The 20,267-nt window shown below is 25.9% G+C and overlaps 1 protein-coding gene across 1 annotated transcript; it reads left to right on the top strand.

Moving 5' to 3' along the window:
- Positions 1 to 41: 41 nt before the first annotated feature.
- Positions 42 to 18,515, top strand: LOC107442164 (calmodulin-lysine N-methyltransferase). Its single transcript, XM_016055653.5, has 12 exons — positions 42 to 245; positions 2,860 to 3,035; positions 3,119 to 3,180; positions 4,900 to 4,960; positions 5,599 to 5,653; positions 7,131 to 7,194; positions 8,773 to 8,833; positions 11,292 to 11,366; positions 11,454 to 11,517; positions 13,659 to 13,787; positions 14,966 to 15,049; positions 16,458 to 18,515. The coding sequence occupies exons 1-11, from the start codon at positions 147 to 149 to the stop codon at positions 15,038 to 15,040; spliced, it is 921 nt and encodes a 306-aa protein (XP_015911139.2). The 5' UTR covers positions 42 to 146; the 3' UTR covers positions 15,041 to 15,049; positions 16,458 to 18,515.
- Positions 18,516 to 20,267: the final 1,752 nt, after the last annotated feature.

Below are 20,267 nucleotides of genomic sequence, written 5' to 3'. Positions count from 1 at the left end.
AGACATTTAATCGTTATCGAAATTGAATTTATTGACGTCATTTCAGCTCCCGAAATTTCACTCATGCGCTGCTCTGTAGTTTCGTTTTTTGCAAGTTGTCTGTATTCTATTTTGTTGGAGCAATGGAGATTAATAGGTAAACAAGAATGGCTGTTGATATCAGGAATGCACAACTTAATATTATTGAAAATAATCAGCAATCAAATTTATCAATTGCAAAAATGAGATGGAAGATGCTTGCAAGGGTAAAAACTTTGATACTTGGATCATTCTTGTATTGTTTATTTATGTCCATCGGACTTATGTGTTACATATTTACTAATTTCCTATTTTAACCTGTTGAAATATTTTTTGCTGCTCTTTCAAATCCTCAACAATGTACTTATTCAATAACTTTAAATATTAATTTGTCTTAAATAATTATTATCAGAAGTATTGTAATTTGTCTACAAATATAATTTGTTGACACTTGTGCTTTTTCTTCTTTTGCTTTAATGGAAAGTTGTAATTACCATTAATAAAACTTGCGTTTACAAATAATTATGTTGATAAATGAACTCTATAATTTGATGCGAATGATTGCAGTACTTTTTATCTTTAAAAATATTTTGTTAAGGGCAATTCAGTTAGTCTGTAGCATCACAGTAGCTTGAAAAAAGTTAGCCTCTTGCTAGCTTAAAAACAAAAGTCAGGATTGACCATTAATTATCCTTTCTGCTTCCTCATCGCATTACTTCTGTATCGGTACATGTTCGCACCAAATTCAATAGACGAAGAACCAAAAAACAACTTGCAAAATGTAATTTTTAAAATAATATCCAGAGGCTTGCCTGTGGGTCCTCTAGTCCCCTTCTGTAATATTTTTTTTTAGTTTCTCACATGCCAAGCTGGAAAACTTGATGATTATTTTTCAATAGGTACCGATATGGATATCTATCCTCTATTTTTAAAGGTTTGCTCTTATTATTAAAGTTGTTCCCTTCAAATTCCTTAATACTCTCCAGATATAATTATAATAAAAGAGTCATTTATCATCTTTAACACAATAGCACTCACAATTAAAACAATTGGTGGGCCTCGGCCTTCTTTGAAACATTTCTTCACGCAATTCTCCTTGTACTCAGATCTTCCCTGTCCATTACCTTAAATAATGTAAAATAATTGTCAATATTAATTGGTGAGAAAAAATTAGTAATGAGATAATTGTATGCATTATTTAGTAAAGCAGAATATTTATTTCTGACACAACCAGTATTATCCGAAGAAAAGTTTTTGGAGATTAATCTCACTCATCTCTCTCATTTTGAGAAATGAATTTTAAAATAGGAAGATAAAATTTTAAAACATAGATCACCTTTGTAAATTATAGCCATTTTAAAACACAGTTTATATTATTATAACTAACAGATAAATTGTCCAAAGTAAATAAAGTAGAATTACTGTTTCAATGTTTAACCAAAAAAACAGCATTCCACATTATTTATTTTTAAAAAAAATATTAGTAATTTAAAATTTATGTACTTTTTTATGTTTTCTTCCATTTAACAGCACATTTGAAACTTATCTCACAATTGACGCCTTCATTAGTGGCATAAATATCAAGAGAAGTCATCGAATTGCTCCATAGATAGCTTTTTAGATTTATTCTATTATTATTTTTGAGTTACAGAATCACTTTCAAAAGCAGTTGGAGTAGCTTATGGGAGTGTTAGAGCAATACATTTGGAATACATGAAAAGGATTATCTCTGTATCTACTCTCATTGACTGGTTTTTCTAAGAAATCATCATTGTCCAATGGCTGAAAAAGAAACTATCATTGATAACAAAAATTTGATGAGTATTTTCACTGACAGTAAAATTTTGTGCAGTGAAACTCAAATCTAATGCATGAAGTACATTTCTAGATTCATATTAGTGAATTTCAGTCACAGCTCCGATAATGTGACAGTAAATTTAAAATTCGCAAATTTTTTCGAAGAAAAAAAATTTTTTTTTTTGCTTTTTTATGCTTTAATGCTAGAAACAAGTGGTATATATGCTCCTGCTTAGAAGAACCAAGATTAAACCCTTTACTATAAAAAAATTTTCATTTATTAAAAAAAAAAAAAATCATCAAGAATCAAACAAAAATCCAATTTTGCCTTCAATTTAAATTTCATTCGTCATTTTTTCTAATTGATTAAGTATTGGTCTAGACCAAAAAAGTCACATTAGAAACAAAATCTCCTTCTGCTGCTCTAGAGCTTGTTGCAGGCCAAGGCTGTCTCCAAAAATCTTTGGTCAAGAATTATCCATGGCTATAGTTGTACAATACCTTAAGATGAATGTTTAGAGTGCTGACCAGTAGCATGCAATGAAGGGGCAATGGCCATATCCTCCAGTCAATGATTAAGCACACAAATCTTTAAATCTGTTACAAGATGATAAGCATTATTTTATTAAAAAATTAAGCTCTTTATTAGGCAAACTAATTTAATTCTCGTGTTTAAATTAAAATTTGCATATTTAAGAATTTTCTGTTAAAATAAGAAATTTTTGCAAAAGAATAATTTCCACATTCACTGACGGAAAGAAAAATTTAAATTATAGATTTAGACTCTTAAGAATATATATCATTCTCATATTTTTTCTTTTTTATTTAAAAAATTTTGTGGCCCCTTTCAGATTATACGTAAATGTACTCTTTTCAGGGGTATCTAATCAAGGTTCCCGGCATCCACGCGTGCCTGTGTGGTCGATAGTTTTGTTTTTATTACTTAATTACTATTTGAAGTCTGTAAAATAATTTTGTAGTTTTCTTATTTATATTGTTTTATTATTTTCATATAAACTATTAATCTTATTTATCTTAATACAGGCACTACAGGAAGGAAAAGTTCAGGATTCAGTCCTCTTCCCTTGTTCTGTTAGGCAATTTACAACATTTGGCCTCATCCATATGCAAACAACTGAAGAGACTGCTAATGATAACGCTAGAGACAAGTGGTATATGTGCTCTTGCTTAGAAGAACCAAGATTGAAATTAAAAATAAAGTACGCATTTGTTTTTCTTTATTTTTTATATCGGAAATAATTTCATTTATTGTTTGGTAATTATGATTTTTTTTTCTCTATAGGTTAGTATCTGGAAGAATATCATCTGAAGAATTAAAAGGGTTTGATAATACCGGAAATGTGTGTAAGTAATTTTGCATATCGAAAATAATGTTGATAATAATGTATAACCTCAAAAATCCAGACTGCTACCAAGTTTAGTAGGTCAAAGTTTTTAAAATTCTGGATTTTAGATATTATTTGAGCAAAAAGAGGAAGTTGAATTTACAGGTTCAAAATTTTATAATAAAAGATACATTTGATACCATTGCTAACGCTATTGTTTTCATTACAAGTGGATTTTTGCTTGTTTTTCTGCAATTACTTTACCCACATCTACTTGGTTTTTTTTTTTTTTTTAGAATCTCGATATTTTAATTCCAAATTTTTCCACGAGTGAATTTTAAATCGTGCATTTCTGCAACTACTTTGAAACACAGCATTCCAATAGTGACAATTTCATCGTAAATCCATGAGGTTTGATTGATTGCTTTTTCAGTAACTGCTATGAACTCCCACGCAATTTTTAGGATTGATTTTTTTAATATTACGCCATATGGATTGTAGCATCTTGCCTCCAATTTAAAATTAATTTAGCTTGTTACGAGTTAAAAATAATTTTTTTGATTTTTTTGAGCTTTCCGGATTTTCAAGGTTATACTGTATTTGGACATTTCTATCAATTATTTATTTCATGCAACTAATTTTTATCTAGAAACCAAATCTGAATTAATTGAGTTAGTTATTTGATATTTAATTATATTTAAATTTATATTCGGCATTTAAAATTACATTTATTTGAAAAAAACAGATTTTACCCTGTTTTGATGTTAAAATTTATTAAAATGCCTAATTAACTTTTATGATAGACTCTTATTGACTACAATATTATTGACTACAACTATTTTGATTGTTATTTTATTTTATTGATTGACAAATAATGTCAGCCAATTTGAAAGACATATGACCTAACTTCAGAATTTAAGAAATAGCTTGAAATTTATGTAAGTTCATAGCTGCATAAAAATTCTATAACTTTATTATGGAATTTTTATGCAGCTATGAACATGGTATTTACTGTTTATATGGATTCATAAATCTAATGAAAAATCTGACAGTTACTTTTAAAGAACCAAGAACAGAGGGAAGAAATATCTTTAAAAAGGTACAGGATGTGTTATTTATCATATGTTTCTCAACATACTTGTTAACAGCCTTTTAAATTCTGTATGCTTTTTAAAATAGCACACCATCCTGCCATGATTACGCACTTATACCCTTTTTTTCTGGCCTCGATCTTTTAAAACCATAATATCATTATTTTGATTGTAGATAGCATCAGAACCGGCAAACCTTTCTCCAAACATCCACTCTGCACAAATAAGCTTATTTTTAGTGCTAAAATAGCTGTCTGTATGTAACTTCCCAATTTGAGCTTTTTTTACTCTCCTTGTACTCAACTTTTAATGTAATGTAAATATAATGTAATGCACAATTTAATGTAAAACAGGTATTTGAATTAAATAGTTGCTCGCTTTTTCATTCAATTTAAATTAACTAAGTTTATAAAGACTAAACTTTTTGGAACTATGAGATTTTTTTAAATAAAGGATTACAAATATAGTAGAGGAACATAAAAGTTTTATACCTTCTATATCTCTGTTCATTTATCTTCCCCCTTCTATATCTCTGTTCGTGGGGTTTAACACACAGTTAAAAAAATTTATTGTAGTTTTATAATTTATTTATACTACTAATTATGATACTATTTTCTCTTACTAATTTATAACATCTCTCTTTTTAGGTGTCTGGCCTTCTGAAGAAGTATTGACTTATTATTGTATGAAAAACAAAGAATTATTTGGGTAAAATTTTTTTAAATTTTATTTACATTAGCAATTTTATCTGTCTAAAAATATTACTTTAGGTGTTTCCATTTATGAATATTGTTCATAAATTATAAAAGTAATTGACTTATTTAATAGATAGTTCTGATCAAGGTTACTCCACCAAGTTAATATCAACAACCATTTTTTCTTTTCTAATTTAGAAACCTATTTTTGAATTAAATTTTATTTTGTGTAACAATAGGTTTTCACATTCAAGTTATGCTATTTCTTTTGTAGACAAAAACTTTACGATTATTTTAAGTATGAATTGAAGAGACATAAAATTTTAAAGAAAAATCCATGCAGTACTGTTCCACCCTTGCAGTTCCGTCCATCCTGTTCATGTTATATATTACTAACTGTCATTGTTATAATACTAATTGTTTTACTTATATGTTTGTAGGAATAATTGTAAAGTTTAACTGTAATACAACATATAATATATAAATATATACTGTAATACAACAATAGTAAAACAAATAATAGCTAACATATTTTAAGCAAATGTCTTAATTTTTTCTATTATAATTTTATATACTTTGCCGCTGCATGCTGAATTATTCATTTATTAATATTTAGATCACACAATTCAGTTGCATTTGTTTTTATTCTAGGGGGAAAAGCGTGTGTGAATTAGGCGGTGGCATGACTTCCCTCAGCGGTTTAGCGGTAATATTTTTTCTGTATTGAACCTATCGTTTAAATCTTAATTTCTGGTTTAAAATTTATTTGACATTAATTCATTATATATTATTATATTTTTGTTATTTGAGATTGTTTCAAAATTAAGCTTTTATTCAGTTGTTGTACATCTAAAAATTTAAAATAAAAATATTTCATGTAAATTCTGTAAAAATATAAATTTCAACTGAAGGTTTATCTTTTTACAGAGTTCCCGCGATCCTAAAAAGTCCTTAAAACCACTTACACTAGACAAGTATGACCTAGAGATGGCATTAGAAGCTCACATAACTTTTTTGGCAAACTTTACCTTAGTTTCAACCAAACTCCCTTTTTGTGACAATTTTGTCAAAAAAATAATGATTTAAACTAGTTGCCATATCCGGGATTTAAGGATGAAATGTGTCCTTTTTGTGGTTGGTTGGGATTCATTCTAATTCGTTTGGTTAGGAACAGTCCTAAGTGCTGCAACCTACACATAGCAGGCTCTGAATTGCTTGGCTAGCATCACTGTCAAGTGAACTAAAAAGATTTTGGATCCTTACCAAATTTGTGCTCTATTTCAACTTCATCTCTGACCCCTTGTGTCCTATAAGGCATCTCTGTCCCCTTAAGGATATTTTACTTGTATGTATTTTATGGACTAAACGTAAGTTTTTAGCACGAAGAGTATTTCCTAACACAATTATAAGACCATTTTAACCTAAATGAAATTCATAAAAATTTATAAGTTTTAAATCAAAATTTTTAGGCCATACTTCTTACAGATACTTGCTATTTGATTTAAATTATATATGTCAAGTCCATGTGGATTGGCCACTTATGCAATACATTATCTCTTACTCTGAAAGAAAAAGTTTAAAAAATGAATCATCCTATTGGAGACATTTTCCTCAAATGATTAGAAAAAATATTTAAATACCTTATAAAATCAGATAATAATTATCTTCTTAGAGTGATAAAAATATGCATCTGTATTAGTGTTAATACAAAATTTACTTACTCATTACAAATTTCTTTAGATATATATTTTTTGTTTAATTTTTTCTATGATTGTTTTATTATTTCATTACATCAAGTAGAAATTATAAATTAACTCTCTGCAACCTCATCACTGCTGCCTAAAACCATGGTAATACTAAGTTGATAAGCTTTAAAGATTAGTTGAATGGGAACTAAAATAATTTACTAGTTGTGTTTATGTGTAACTAGGCAATTTAACTATCAGATTTCCTTGAAAACCTAGTGTAGTCTATCTTTAATATTCTTGCAGTTTGCTCAGTGAAAATTTAAAACTAAACTATCTATTTTATCTGTTAAAAGCATAAAAACTTTTTAATATACCATCTGAAGAAAAAGAATTAATTTTTTTTCATTATTTATTTTTCATATTCCTCTATTATAATCTCATTTTTCAATAGTATGTCTCATGTACTAATGTTTATTATTTTTTGTAAATCCTTAGGTTGCAGCTACTGCTGGTGCAACTGAAGTGTTTGTGACAGATGGAAACATAAAATGTGTTGAAAGTATCCTTGAACTTTTAAGAATTTTGTAATATTGTATTTGATTGAATGTATATTATTAAACATTTTTGATAATTTGAAAATGAAGGAAATATTGACTTATGTTCCGACTGCAACTTTTTTCAAAAAGAAGAGTAAAGAATAAAATAAATTTGTTACCTAAGTTATAAAGTAACATTAACATTTTTTGACATTAACAACCTGAAGTTTTATGCATTTGTCTTAGCAATAAACATGCTATTTCAAATCCCCAATCATCAATTCTTTGAAGATGATACCCCTTGAAGTTGTCTTAAACATTATTTAAACTGAAACCCTTTGTCTACGTAACTTTAAGACGGTGTTTAAGTTCATATCTCATAACTACCTGACAGGTTAATCAATTATTGCATCGATATCAATAAAAATTTCAAAACAGTGTTAGACATTTTCAGATCACTTAAAAAGCAATAAGATTTTTAAGAAAGGATTGGGAAACTTAAGAACCATTATGACAAAGGTTGAAATCTTCTTTGCAGACATGTTGAAAAAAATTTATATATTTATATACAAGTTTTACTAGTAAAAGCTTTTTTCTTTGGAGGAGTTTTAAAACTTCTTAAATGTAGAAATATTTTTATCTTGCTGTTTTTAAAGTTATTTTGTCTGGAGATATTTGGAAATATTTTGAGTTCCAAAATATTTTTATGGTCTGTTTTAATATTTTTATGTATGTATCATTATTTTTTATTCATTTTAAGTGAAATAATTTATATATATGCAATATATATAAATTATAAATAAATTATGAACATATATTTTAATATGAATCATTAAATTCTGTATCTTTTGATGTGTTTAATTTTTTTATGTAATCTTTTATTTAGCAATAAAATGCTTCTCAATATTATGCTTATCATAAAAGTAACTAGAAAATAACTTTAAAAAAACTGAAAAATCAGTAAAAATAAATGAACATAGTTAAGCCAATGAATGACATACATTTTTTTAATAACTCAATTGTTTATAATTTTAATAATAATGGAAAATGTTAATAGAAACCTTTTTTAATTTTATTTGGTGAAAGCAGCAATCAAAGAGTGAAGATGCAACCAAAATAAGCAACTCTTATGTACTAAGCAAAAATCCAATATAATTAAACAAAAACATTTTATAACCATCGTTGAACAGCCAACCCAATTTCGGGTACTATGTTCAACTCCACATCCTTCCAATTTTGAGCCCAATCCAGAAGACAGGGGAACTCCTCGATTAAGTATTGAGAGAAATTTGCCTTTGTGGAGGATTCTTCAATGGAACTAAACCCCATTTCCATAGCATTTGAAAGGAAAACCTTCCAAGGTTAGCCTGACAGCAAGGGGGCTCTAACCCATGATCTGTCTACCACTTAGGACATTTTGCATAAAAACAAAGTTATTTAATAAAATCAAAATGTGCAGTAACTGTGTATTTATCCTTTAAAAATTTGAAATAAATTTTATTGTTAAAACTATTTTAACCTTGCCTTACAATAAATTTAACCCGTAATTGTTAATTTAGTCTATGTAATATTTTCTTTGTTCTATCCTTAATTATTAACAGATGTTCAACAGATAATTGAACAAAATCATCAGTACTTTGGAGCAACACATGTTGTTTCCCGGTAATGCACTAATTCATATTCTCAAATTCATGTATTGCATTGTGTATAAAAAACCTGCCAAATTCATAAAAGTAACTACTATGTTAAACTATGCATTCTAAGAAGTTGTTTCCAATAAATTGTATCTACTGTATATAGAAATTATTTGCAGATTTTTTTTTCGACTTAAAAAAAAACTTTAATTTTTATTAGTGTAACCTGCTTTTTACGACTGAAAAGATTTTCACAATTTCTTAATGACTCTTTGAGATGGACTTGGCATTGTTCAGTATACAATGCCTCATTTGGATTTTGCAAATATATAAATTCTAAAGTAAATCTGTCATTTTGTGCTTATTTATGTATTACTTTACCTGAAGGAAGACAAGGGCATTTTATGTTTATATGCCAAACTAGCAAGAGTAAAATTGCTATTCTATCTGAAAAATCAAGAAAATGGAATGAACTAAAAAATCTGAGAAAAAAGGAATAATTTTAAATTTTTCTCCAAAGCGTGAAAAGTAATAAAGTTTAATATGATAATCCTTTAAAAAGCAGCATGTGTTCAAATGCTACCAATGCCCAACTTGTTTTTCATAAACTTCTATCTGAGTGGTAAATGCTTATTCTAGTGTAGTGCCATATTTGTTTTGTCGTCCTTATAGCCAATTTACATTATTCTATTAGTCTGAAATTATTTTAAATTACACCTAAAGAAAAGTTTTTTTTCGCTTGTTTGAATTGACACCATATTAAAATTTTAATGCAATGGGTTCAGTCATTAAAATAACAAGCTAAGTTTTAGTTTTGTTTGATTATGAAAAAGGATATAATAAACCTTTGGACTGCTGAAATTTGGTTTACATTTATAAAAATATTTTAATTTTAATGCTTCTTAATTATATATCGTATGATGTAAACGAAATGTACAAATTATGCAAAGTATGGATTTAATATTCAAGTTCATCATTTTTTTAAAGATGTAATAATCTTCTGGAGAATAATCTCAAAAATATTCTTGGGAATATTCTTATCATGGAGAATATTCTATTAAAAATATTTATGTAATTAATAGTAGTTTTACAAGTCAATTAATTTCTGAATTAAGAATAAATGTAAGCAATAAATGAATTTGATTGCATTATTTGAAAATTTTAATATATTTCATTTAAGTTTTTTCATCATTTAAAATAGCTATACAATAAATAATATAGAAGAGAAGCATTTTTCAAAAATTATTCTCAAAAATGTCAAATAATTATTGTGTATGAATTAATATCTCTAAAATTAAAAAAATATGTTGAGTATAAGCATAATAAATTTCAATAATTATTATAATAAGCATACATTAGAAGTTGTTCAAATAATTAAAATAAAAAAACAAATTTTAAACATATTCTTAAAACATTCTAATAATAAAATGTTCTAATCATAGTTCTGAATGTCTAATTTTGTTTTAAAAATGATTCTAACAAACAATTTGATTATAAAAGATGCTCTTAAAATATTGTTCTTAATTTAGAATTTTTATTTATTTTAAGCAATTATCCTACCAAATTCATCTATTAATTGCAGAATAAATGAAGACGACATGCAAGAGAAAATAAAATTTCATTTTCAGACACAAAGATATTATTTAATTTTCAACTGCATAATATTTTGCTTTAAAATGTTTAAATTCCTTTTTCATTGTTTCATGTTGTTTTTTCTAAAATAAAAATTACCTTAGAAAATTTTAATCTTAAGAAATTTTAAATGTTTTTGATTTATTAAAAAATACAAAGAAGCAAGTTCAGTTAATAATTTGTTATAATCACAATTCAAAGGAAATTCTTAAAATAAAAGCTACCAATATTTTATTAAATGGTGAGCATACCCAAACATAATTTGTGATCTATTTGAGAATAATAATTGAACTACATTTACACATATATAGAGAGAGATTCTTTTTTTAGATATTTTATCTATAAGAAAACGGAATATTTTCAATAATTCTCTAAATTTCAACCTCATGAGAATATTCACATTTTCCAAAAATATGATCTTTTGAGAATATTTTTGTATTATAGCTTTAATTATTTTATTCATTTATTTTTTTGTATATTAGCTGTTCCATAAACCAATTTATTATAGATTTTCCATTTGTTATAAAGTCTTTAAGCCTTGCTAAAACTATTCATCATCTGTGTACAAGGTGATTTAAAAGTCTATTATTTATTTTTGTTGAATCAATTTTCCATCTACAAAACCTCTGATTAAAAAGTTCCATATCAATTGTGAAATCTTTCCAAAAACAATAAAAGTTTAATTCTTTGAAACTCAGAAACAACAGAGCTGCTTTAGGATTTATAATAATTTTGTTATTGTAGTTTGTATAAAGTTTTAAAACATTAATTTTGCTGATTTAACTCATTTTAGTTTATCAGTAACTGTGCTGTTAAAAGTATTATGTAACTTATTAAAAGTAATATTCTTGTAGTCACCTAAGATGGGATGTTGAAGAAGATTATTCAGATTGCAGATCAAGATTTGATGTAGTAATTTGTGCGGACTGGTAAGTTTTTGAGAAAAATCAAACATGAATGAGCACTTTTCTGTTCGAATTATATATTTATGTTTTATGTTGTATAATGTTTTTTAGTCTCTATTATGATGATGGTAGAGCCGCACTTTCTGCCACAATTGGGAAAATTCTGAAAAATAATGTATGTATGATTTTAATTCTTGATATAGTTAGTATTTGAATTACATATTAAATATTGCATTTATAAATTTAGTGAAAAAAAATATCCCTTCTGAGATAATGTGTGTTATGAGTTACTTTTAGTTTTGATAAAATTTCCTGGTATTAGACTTGTAAAATATCCAGGAGTTTCTAATCTAGAGTAATTACCCTGAATTTGTAAATACCTGGGTAGTAACAAATTTGATCAAAAATTCTAAGATCGTGTATTTCTTTTGAGTTTTACAAAATTATACATTTAAAATACGATAAATAATGCTTATATTATCAATGGTTAACTTGTTATTTACAATGAAAACAAAATTCATTCAATTAAACATGTAAATTCTTATTGAAATTATAGTTCTTTATTTGAATGTGATTATAAATTTCATGAATTTAAATTTTTGTTCAAAATTTTCTGTATTTCATTTATTTGTTTTTTTTTTATGATTTTGTGTTATTAGCTATCAAACTGGCAAAATGTTTGATAGAAATATGTTTTTAAGACTTAGTTCTTTATTTGAATGTGATTATAAATTTCATGAATTTAAATTTTTGTTCAAAATTTTCTGTATTTCATTTATTTGTTTTTTTTTTTTATGATTTTGTGTTATTAGCTATCAAACTGGCAAAATGTTTGATAGAAATATGTTTTTAAGACGCAAAAACTCAATCAATTTTTGCGTTAATTTGTTTTAGATTGCAATGTTTGTTACACAAATTTAAGTTTTTTTTTCTGTTTTGTGTTATAATTATTAATTTATCACACAAAAAAGTCATTGATTTTTTACATATTTTTATAATTGGATGCAAAAGTTAATTAAATTAGCTACAAAAGTTGCTAAAGCAACAATGAAGGATCCTCTAAAAACTCACCACCTTCTAAAAATTCCTCTGAATTCTAGAGCAATCAGTTCAAACAGAAAAAAGGTTTGACTCTAAAAAAGGTCATGTATATTATCCTCCTATTTATGACCGTTTGTTGTTTCAATTTAATATTTTAGCGCTATCATTCAAATTTAAAAATTTAAGCTGTTTTGTTATTGCATTTCTCATAAAAACATTTTTTTATTTTATTGTAATTTATAAAAAAAAAATTTATAAAGTTTGGCAATAGTTGTTCATAAATATTTGTTCAGTGGTCGAAAGTAGCGTATTACAAGTAATGAAACCACTCTAGTCTCTATTTTTTTTAGTAGATTGTAGTGTCATGGGTAGTGCTATACAATATAACAGTAGTTTGTAGCGATTCCTAGCAACTACTTTTAACATTAGTTTAGAAATGAAACACTGTTCTAACACATCTAATTTTTCAAATTTGATGGGTGCAAGCTTTGCTGGTCCTTTAGTGGATACAATGAAAATGACCCTGTGGCTCTGCTTAGCTTTAATAGAAATTACCTATATTTAAAATCATGAATATGTAATATTTAAACTAGCCATTACGAAAAATAGATAATTAATCACTTTGATTCCACATTCGTAAAATGTTGATGTTATTTTAAAAAAATGCAACATTTTTTCAATGTACTTAATTTCTTAGAGAAAATAAAAGAGCATTAAACAATTCATAAATTGCAATTATTTGATAATTTCGCATTTCTTAAATTAAATATTTGTTGTCAGACAAAGTTAAATTAACAAATTCAAAAAAAAAAAAAAACTTTGAAATGGCAAACTGGCTCATATAAACATCAATAAATATTTCTTAAATATTTCCTTATATTTAATGAAAGCCAATTTCTAATTCAAAATCATTTTAAACATAGGTGTAAATTAAGTTCTCCAGCAAAGTTTGTCGCATTAAAGTAGTGAAGTAGTTACAACAATTCCAAAGTAGATTGTAGTCACTACATTTTTAAAAAAAATGGTTGTAGTTATTTTTAACTACATTTGTAGCAAAGTAGTTGTAGTCTACAAAAGTAATGTAGTTTTTCTGACCACTGTGTTTGTTATATTTTACATTGCATGTCTTTTAAATTTTTCTGTGATTTCTTTATTTTGTGCACGTCTTTTTATTCACAGCAATTGCATAACTGATGATCAAAAATGTAGGGTCTTTCTAATAGTGATGCAATTAGCTGGGTTTTTTTTTCATTGTGATTTTATTTATTTATTTAGGGAGTTGCTGTTATTTTAGCACCAACTCGAGGGAAATCCTTTCAGTCCTTTGTTGATTTAGTACGAAAAGATTTCATTGTAGAGAGAATTATGTCCTATGATACGCATGTGTGGGATCTCAATTGCCGAGTAAGCAGTTATACTTACTCTTTGTATATTTTAATACTTTTTTGACTTATTTTTTATACTATTCACAGAGATTTTGTGTTATAGAAATTTGGGCAGGGGTTTTAACATGTTCCTTGCCAGCTGAGTGCAGGTGGTTATACTATGTCTATCATTGAAAATAGGTATTCTATGAAGATAAAATCAAAGTTAAACTTTCTTATTTTAGCAACCATTTTAGTTTCAAATTTTCTGTAAAAATAGTTGGATGATAATATATCTAGCTACCACTTAATAAGCTTTATTGTCACAAACTGTAGGGGGAAATTTAACCAAGTGTTGAACATGTTAATCTGAATTTTATGTTTTTTTTTATTCTTGCATAATCTCTTGTTGTTTAGATTATCTGGACTTTATATAATTCTAATTAGTTGTGCAACGTATCTAACAGAAATTAATGCAATCAAAGAAAAAATGCAAGATTTATTCAGACGAAATTTATATTCAAGTAATTTTCAGAATTGAGAGGAATCTATATTTTTCTTGTTAGTTAAAAAAATCGCTCACCAAACCGCAATTTGTTTCGCCAAATTAACAATCTTTTATATTTTCATATTTAAAAAATACATGTTTGTCTACTTTTAACATAATAATGTATTTAATAAACATACATATTGTATGAATATTATAATCTCTAAAATAGACATTTCTATCTCAATATTTATAAAAAGTAAATTTTAATTACTTCATGTTTTAAGCATAAGTAATTTTTTCATACAATACAGTCTAAATGTTACTTGCTTTTAATCTCATTTATATCCTAAGATGTTAACTTAATACTTTTTTCACTTGTAGTCAAATTGAAGCTTGGAGCAGTATATTGATGTGGAAATATACATATATTTATTGTGATAAAATTATGGAATTCATGAAAAAAATTATGTTCATAAACATATTAAACATTTGTATTTGTTGTCAGTTGCACACTTAAAAATTTCTTATAAAAATGTATTAATTTGTAATGCATATCCTAATGGTTTTTTAAAGGTGAAGAGGGAATCTTAATATTTGTAAACTTAGAAAAATCATAATTGGGAAATTAAGTCTATATACTTTTTAATTCAAATTTTGCCAAAAATGAAATTTTTTCAAATTTAAAATTTTTTTGTTATTCATAAACTAACTAATTTTTACAATTCTAGCTGAAAGAAGCAAAAACTAGTATTTACCATGAAGATCTCCATTATCCTCAGATGCTTATTTTAAGAAAATGTTAATGCAGCAAGGTAAATAATATGAAAAATTTATTATTTAGTTTGAAATAAAATCTATTTGAGAATTGTCTTTGTAAATACGAAATTAAATTTACTACTTAGCTAAAGTATATCTGAAGCTAACTAATAATAATGTTTAATAATCATCTGAATCAGACTAATAATATTATTTAATAATAATCTGAATCAGACTAATGGTAATGTTTATGGTATGTAAGTCCTTATAAATTTTTTTAGGTTTTGACAATCTCAATAAGTATACTGATGAATAATTTAATACTGATGAATAATTCAAAAAGCCAATCATACCAAAATATTTATTAAAAAAAAATTTTGACACCCAAAGACTAATATATGTAATTAACTACTATGTTGATACGTAAAATGATAAAATATGTTTTTCCTTCCTGCACATTAGTGAGTTCACTTAATTGATTAGTAAGTGTAACTTAATTACAGCCACTTTAGTTTTAAAATTTCAAAAAGGAAAAATTTTTACTTTCTGTAAATTATTTCCTTTAGGTAACTTATTCATAATGTAAATTATTTAAATAAGATGAACCAGTAAACCATTACTAGTTATTAAAACTATGAAACCATATGTGTAATGATTTAGTGAAATTTTGAATTCCCACTCTTTGTTTGATTTCAAGCTAAGTAAAAGTGTAGGTCTTTTATATGTTATTCAATCATTCCTTATATGTTTCTTTTACTGTCTGAGTGCTGTTTAGCATTTGGTCAATTTTGATAGAAATTCTCTTTCATTGAATATCAAAGATGCAAAATTGATTTCTTGACATTAGAACAAGAGGTGAAAGGAATTTTTAGTTATTTTAACAAACTTCTTCTTCTTCTCATTGACACGACAGCCCAGGATGGGCCTTGGCCTTCTCAATAAGCCTATGCCAAGACATTCTTCCCTTAGCCAAGGTTCTCCAGTTTATTATCTTTAAAACTTGTAGGTCCTTTTCAAGGCAGTCTAAAAATCTTAGGTTTGGTCGTCCTCTTTTTCCTTGTACCTGTTGGCCTGGCACTGAAAACTTTTTTGGTTGTCCTGCTATCCTCCATTCTTAAAATGTGGCCTGCCCTATTAATGCTTTGAATTTTGATAAATTTAATGACATCAGGTTCTTTATATGCTTTGTAAAGTTCCGCGCTTGATCTTCTGAACCAGGTACCGTTTTTACTTATTCCACCAAAAATATTTTAACAAACACTCAGGTTAAAATGGCTTTTACTTTTAAAGTAGAGTTAGTGTCCGTTGAAAGAAGTTAACTAAAGTGATCTTGGTCTGCTAAATTAAAATGTAATTTAATATTAAAAAAACTTATTTGAGAAAAAAATTTTTGTATGCTATTAAAAAATAAGTGTGTGGATTAAATCATATGGTAAATGCAATTTACTAATTATTAATTTTCAGATTTGTGAAGATGTCATCCATTCAAACCAACTTAGCAAACCAAACTTCATCTTCCATTTCAGTAAATAGAAATGCGTCTTAATATCATTCAAATTGGTTCATGCCAAACTTTTTCGTCCACAACCAATTGTCAAGAACTCCAATCAATTTGAATCGACTTCATCAAGCAGAATGGAAAAACAATTTCGTTCTTATCATTTTTCCCATCTTCCTTCTTAATAATGTACCATTTGTATGTTCAAATGTTTTCTTGAAAGAAAAAAAAACCTACTATTTGCTTTCATATTTTACAAGGCAGAAAAAAGAAATCTGAATATTATATTATTGATTAAATGATTATTTCTCCCTAATGATAATGATTCTCTTAACTTAATAAAAAAAACGAAACTGTATTAAGCAGTCTTGCAACACTATTTTATCTCTCTCTGAAATAATGTTTTTTTTTTTTTTCATACATTTTTTTTTGCAGTGATACTCCATGTTTAATTTCAATTCTTGAATCTATTTTGGGTGTTGGATGTATTATATTTTCAAGAAATTTAATTATATCCTTGGTTATTGTAGAACACTTAAAAATATCAATCTTTTAACATGATTTTAAGTTAAGCACCTAATTTTTTTTTTATAAATCTACTCATAGGACCTTGGGAGTAAAAGCATTTTTTCTGTGTTTGAGTATCTAAATTACTTAGATATAAAATTTACCCTATGTACTGCATTTTATCTTTTTCAAATGACATCTTACTTGCAAAAGCAAAAGAAAATCAGAAATGACAGGTTACTTCTAACAGGAAGGTTACTTCTTTTTTAAAAAAAAAATTTTGAATTATTAATATTTTGTTAATAACTGTGATACATTTGAAAGAAAAGGAAGATCTTTTAATAGTAAGTTTAAATCATTATCTTTTGTCATTTTAAGTGTATAAAATCAACAAGAAAAAGTTTTTTCAAATGAGTTAGGGATTGTCAATACTGCATTGTGTAAAAAAAGCTTTTATCTCAAATTTATAAAAATTAAGGAAAAGGCAAATATATCCTACCAGAAATAAAGGTAGGTTTTTAGAAAAGTTTATGTAGAGCAATCTAGTCCTTTATTTTGAAGTCACCTGACAATTGTCACAAAAATAGATTAGAATTTTTCAAACAAATTTTTTAAATTATGAATGTATCAACTTCCTAATATGATTTTTTTAAAAATAGTGTAATTATTTTTACTTACTATTGTATACAAGTGTCATCAGTAATATTATTTGTTCAAAATCATTACAAGAAACATATTTTGCTATTTAAAGTATTGAATTACTGGTCTTATTTTGAATTTCGTTCTCTTTTTCTTTATTTTCAATTAATTATTCTGTATACACATTAAAACAGAGCTTACTAGAACAGTATATATTTTGAAAAATGGACCATATAATCTTAATTTTTGAATGTTTAATGACTATGAAACATTCTGAAAATTTCAATTCTCTATAAACATTAGATATTTTTAAAGATCGACCATGTATGTTAATTTTCTTTTAAAAAATGTGAAAACTTTAATTTACAAATGTTAAGTAAGGCTAGCATATGTAATTTACTGTGCATAATTTTTAATTTTGCATTCAAAACCAGCATTTTTCAAATATTGAGCAAGTTTGAATGAATCATGTCTTGTTATATTATGTTCTAGATGGTGTTGTGGGATTGGAATAAACTGTATACTATTGTATATCATTTGCTAAGACAGAATGCAAAGGCTTTAAATCTTGTATATATAAATTAATTAGTTTATTAAAGACTTGTAAATATAAATTAATATATATATCGTAAACATAAATCGATGGATGAAAATGGATTCTTTTATTTATTAACATTTGTTGTTGAAAGTTGTAATGTTGGTGTTTAAATTTCCTGTGTTAGAAGTTTGTATTATTTCACTCCACTGTTAAAAATGTAATTATGTAGATATTCATATATTTAATAACATTAATTTGAGCTGGAACTATGTAAAGTTAAACATTTTTAATGTATATATTTTCATCATTTTTAGTTCAATAATTAGTTCAATATTATGCATATGAAACAGCATTCATTATCTATTTTATTTTTCACATCTTTAAAAACTAACGCTAGTTGTTGCCTTTGAAGAAGAAACATAAATTTGTGTTCTTTTATTAAAATCTTCGAAAATTAAACTATTTTAAAGAAATGTATTTATTACTAAACTTAGATTTCATAGTTATAAATCTAATTTCAAGTCAAACTATGAGGAAATTTTATTATTAAAATACATTGATTGCAACCAATAAAAAAACTGATTATAAGATCAATCGCTTTTTAAAATTTAAATTGGCAAGAACAAAATCTTGCAATATCAAATAATTCTTCAATAAAATAATTATTAGCGTTTTCTAAAATCTAAGCTTTTGTTAGGGATACGTTTTAAAAATAGAAAACTCTGTGTTTTCTTTTCTGAATAATTTGAATTTTCTCAAGTTTTGTACCATATAAATTCCATTTTGCCCCTAAGAAATGAAAAGAACAAAGTGAAATTCTGTAAAAATAAAATATAACTGTAGTAGTTCATTTAACTTTCAACTGTATTTGTAATGTTTAAATTTGAAACATTTTTTCTCAGTGTAAATATTTAGGTTTATAAAATTAAATGTTCTCAGAACAAACGTGATTTCAACACATGGTGGGCACTATACTGCCTTTATGTACTGTAAAACTCTAATTATCTATATCATCTTTGAAAAAAGAAATTTAAAAAAATAGGGATAGCTACAAAATATCAACGAAATACAAATATTAATGGTTCTAAATAATTATAAATTATTTATTTATCTGTGAAAATCTTTAAAGTTGAAAAAAATAGCTGTGTTTTTCTGTTCCGAAGCTGTATTCTCAAATTAAGTTTAGCAATAGTTATAACCATGACTGCTGTTTCGTATGACATTTGTGTCGTACAACAAATATGGTCAATCGGAGGCTGTTATTTTGATATAATGAAATGGAGCAAACTAAAGATATAGTCCAGGCATGTATTTTGTTAAAAGTTTAAAAATTTTGACTATTCTGAAAACAAAATTTTTTTTTTAATTTTTTCAATCTTTTTCTTACTATTCTCAACGAAAAGAGCTAATTCTTAACAAAGACACCATTTTTCTTTAGTGATTTCAAGCACTGAGAGCATGTCTCAAATTTACTCTATATTGTTGTTTTGGTTGCAAAACTTTAAATCTCTTTTACAATTCAATAAAATTACATTTCATCTGTAACATCAATTTTTCTTATAATTACCAATGATTATACATATTTTTTACCTATAATATTTAGTTTTTTAAAAGTTTTTAAGATTTTACCAAAGTAATTTTGAGAACTCACGATGATAAAAGAGTCTGATAAGTCTTTACGATAATGAGCTTTATTTATTAAATAATAAATTAAGGGGTAAAAATTATTTACCACTCCAGACAAAATTTACCCCAATTATTATTTTTTTTTAAATGTTGATCAGTACTTCTATAATGTTTTAAAATAAAAATTTTACTTATTTGTTATTGTTTTTTTAATATTAAGTAAATCAGTTTAGTGGATTTAAGTAGAATCTGGATAACCATGAAATAAGAGCTTAACTTTTGCTAGGCAAATATAAAAGTTATGTAACCTTGTTTTTGTTTCGTCTAGTCACGGATTAAGTATTAAAACCTTGACTTACATTACGTTCAAAATTTTATTGTGTGTAACAAATTTCAAATTTAAATGGCTTACATCAAATATCATTTATCTGCTTGAATATTGTTAAAGTTTCATTACAGTTCAGTG

This window comes from Parasteatoda tepidariorum, chromosome 2 (assembly GCF_982258835.1).
Source record: "Parasteatoda tepidariorum strain Cologne lab strain chromosome 2, Ptep-v5.0, whole genome shotgun sequence".
Lineage (NCBI taxonomy): Eukaryota > Metazoa > Arthropoda > Arachnida > Araneae > Theridiidae > Parasteatoda > Parasteatoda tepidariorum.
The sequence above is the reverse complement of the archived record's forward strand: the minus strand, read 5'-3'. Positions and strand labels throughout refer to the sequence as shown.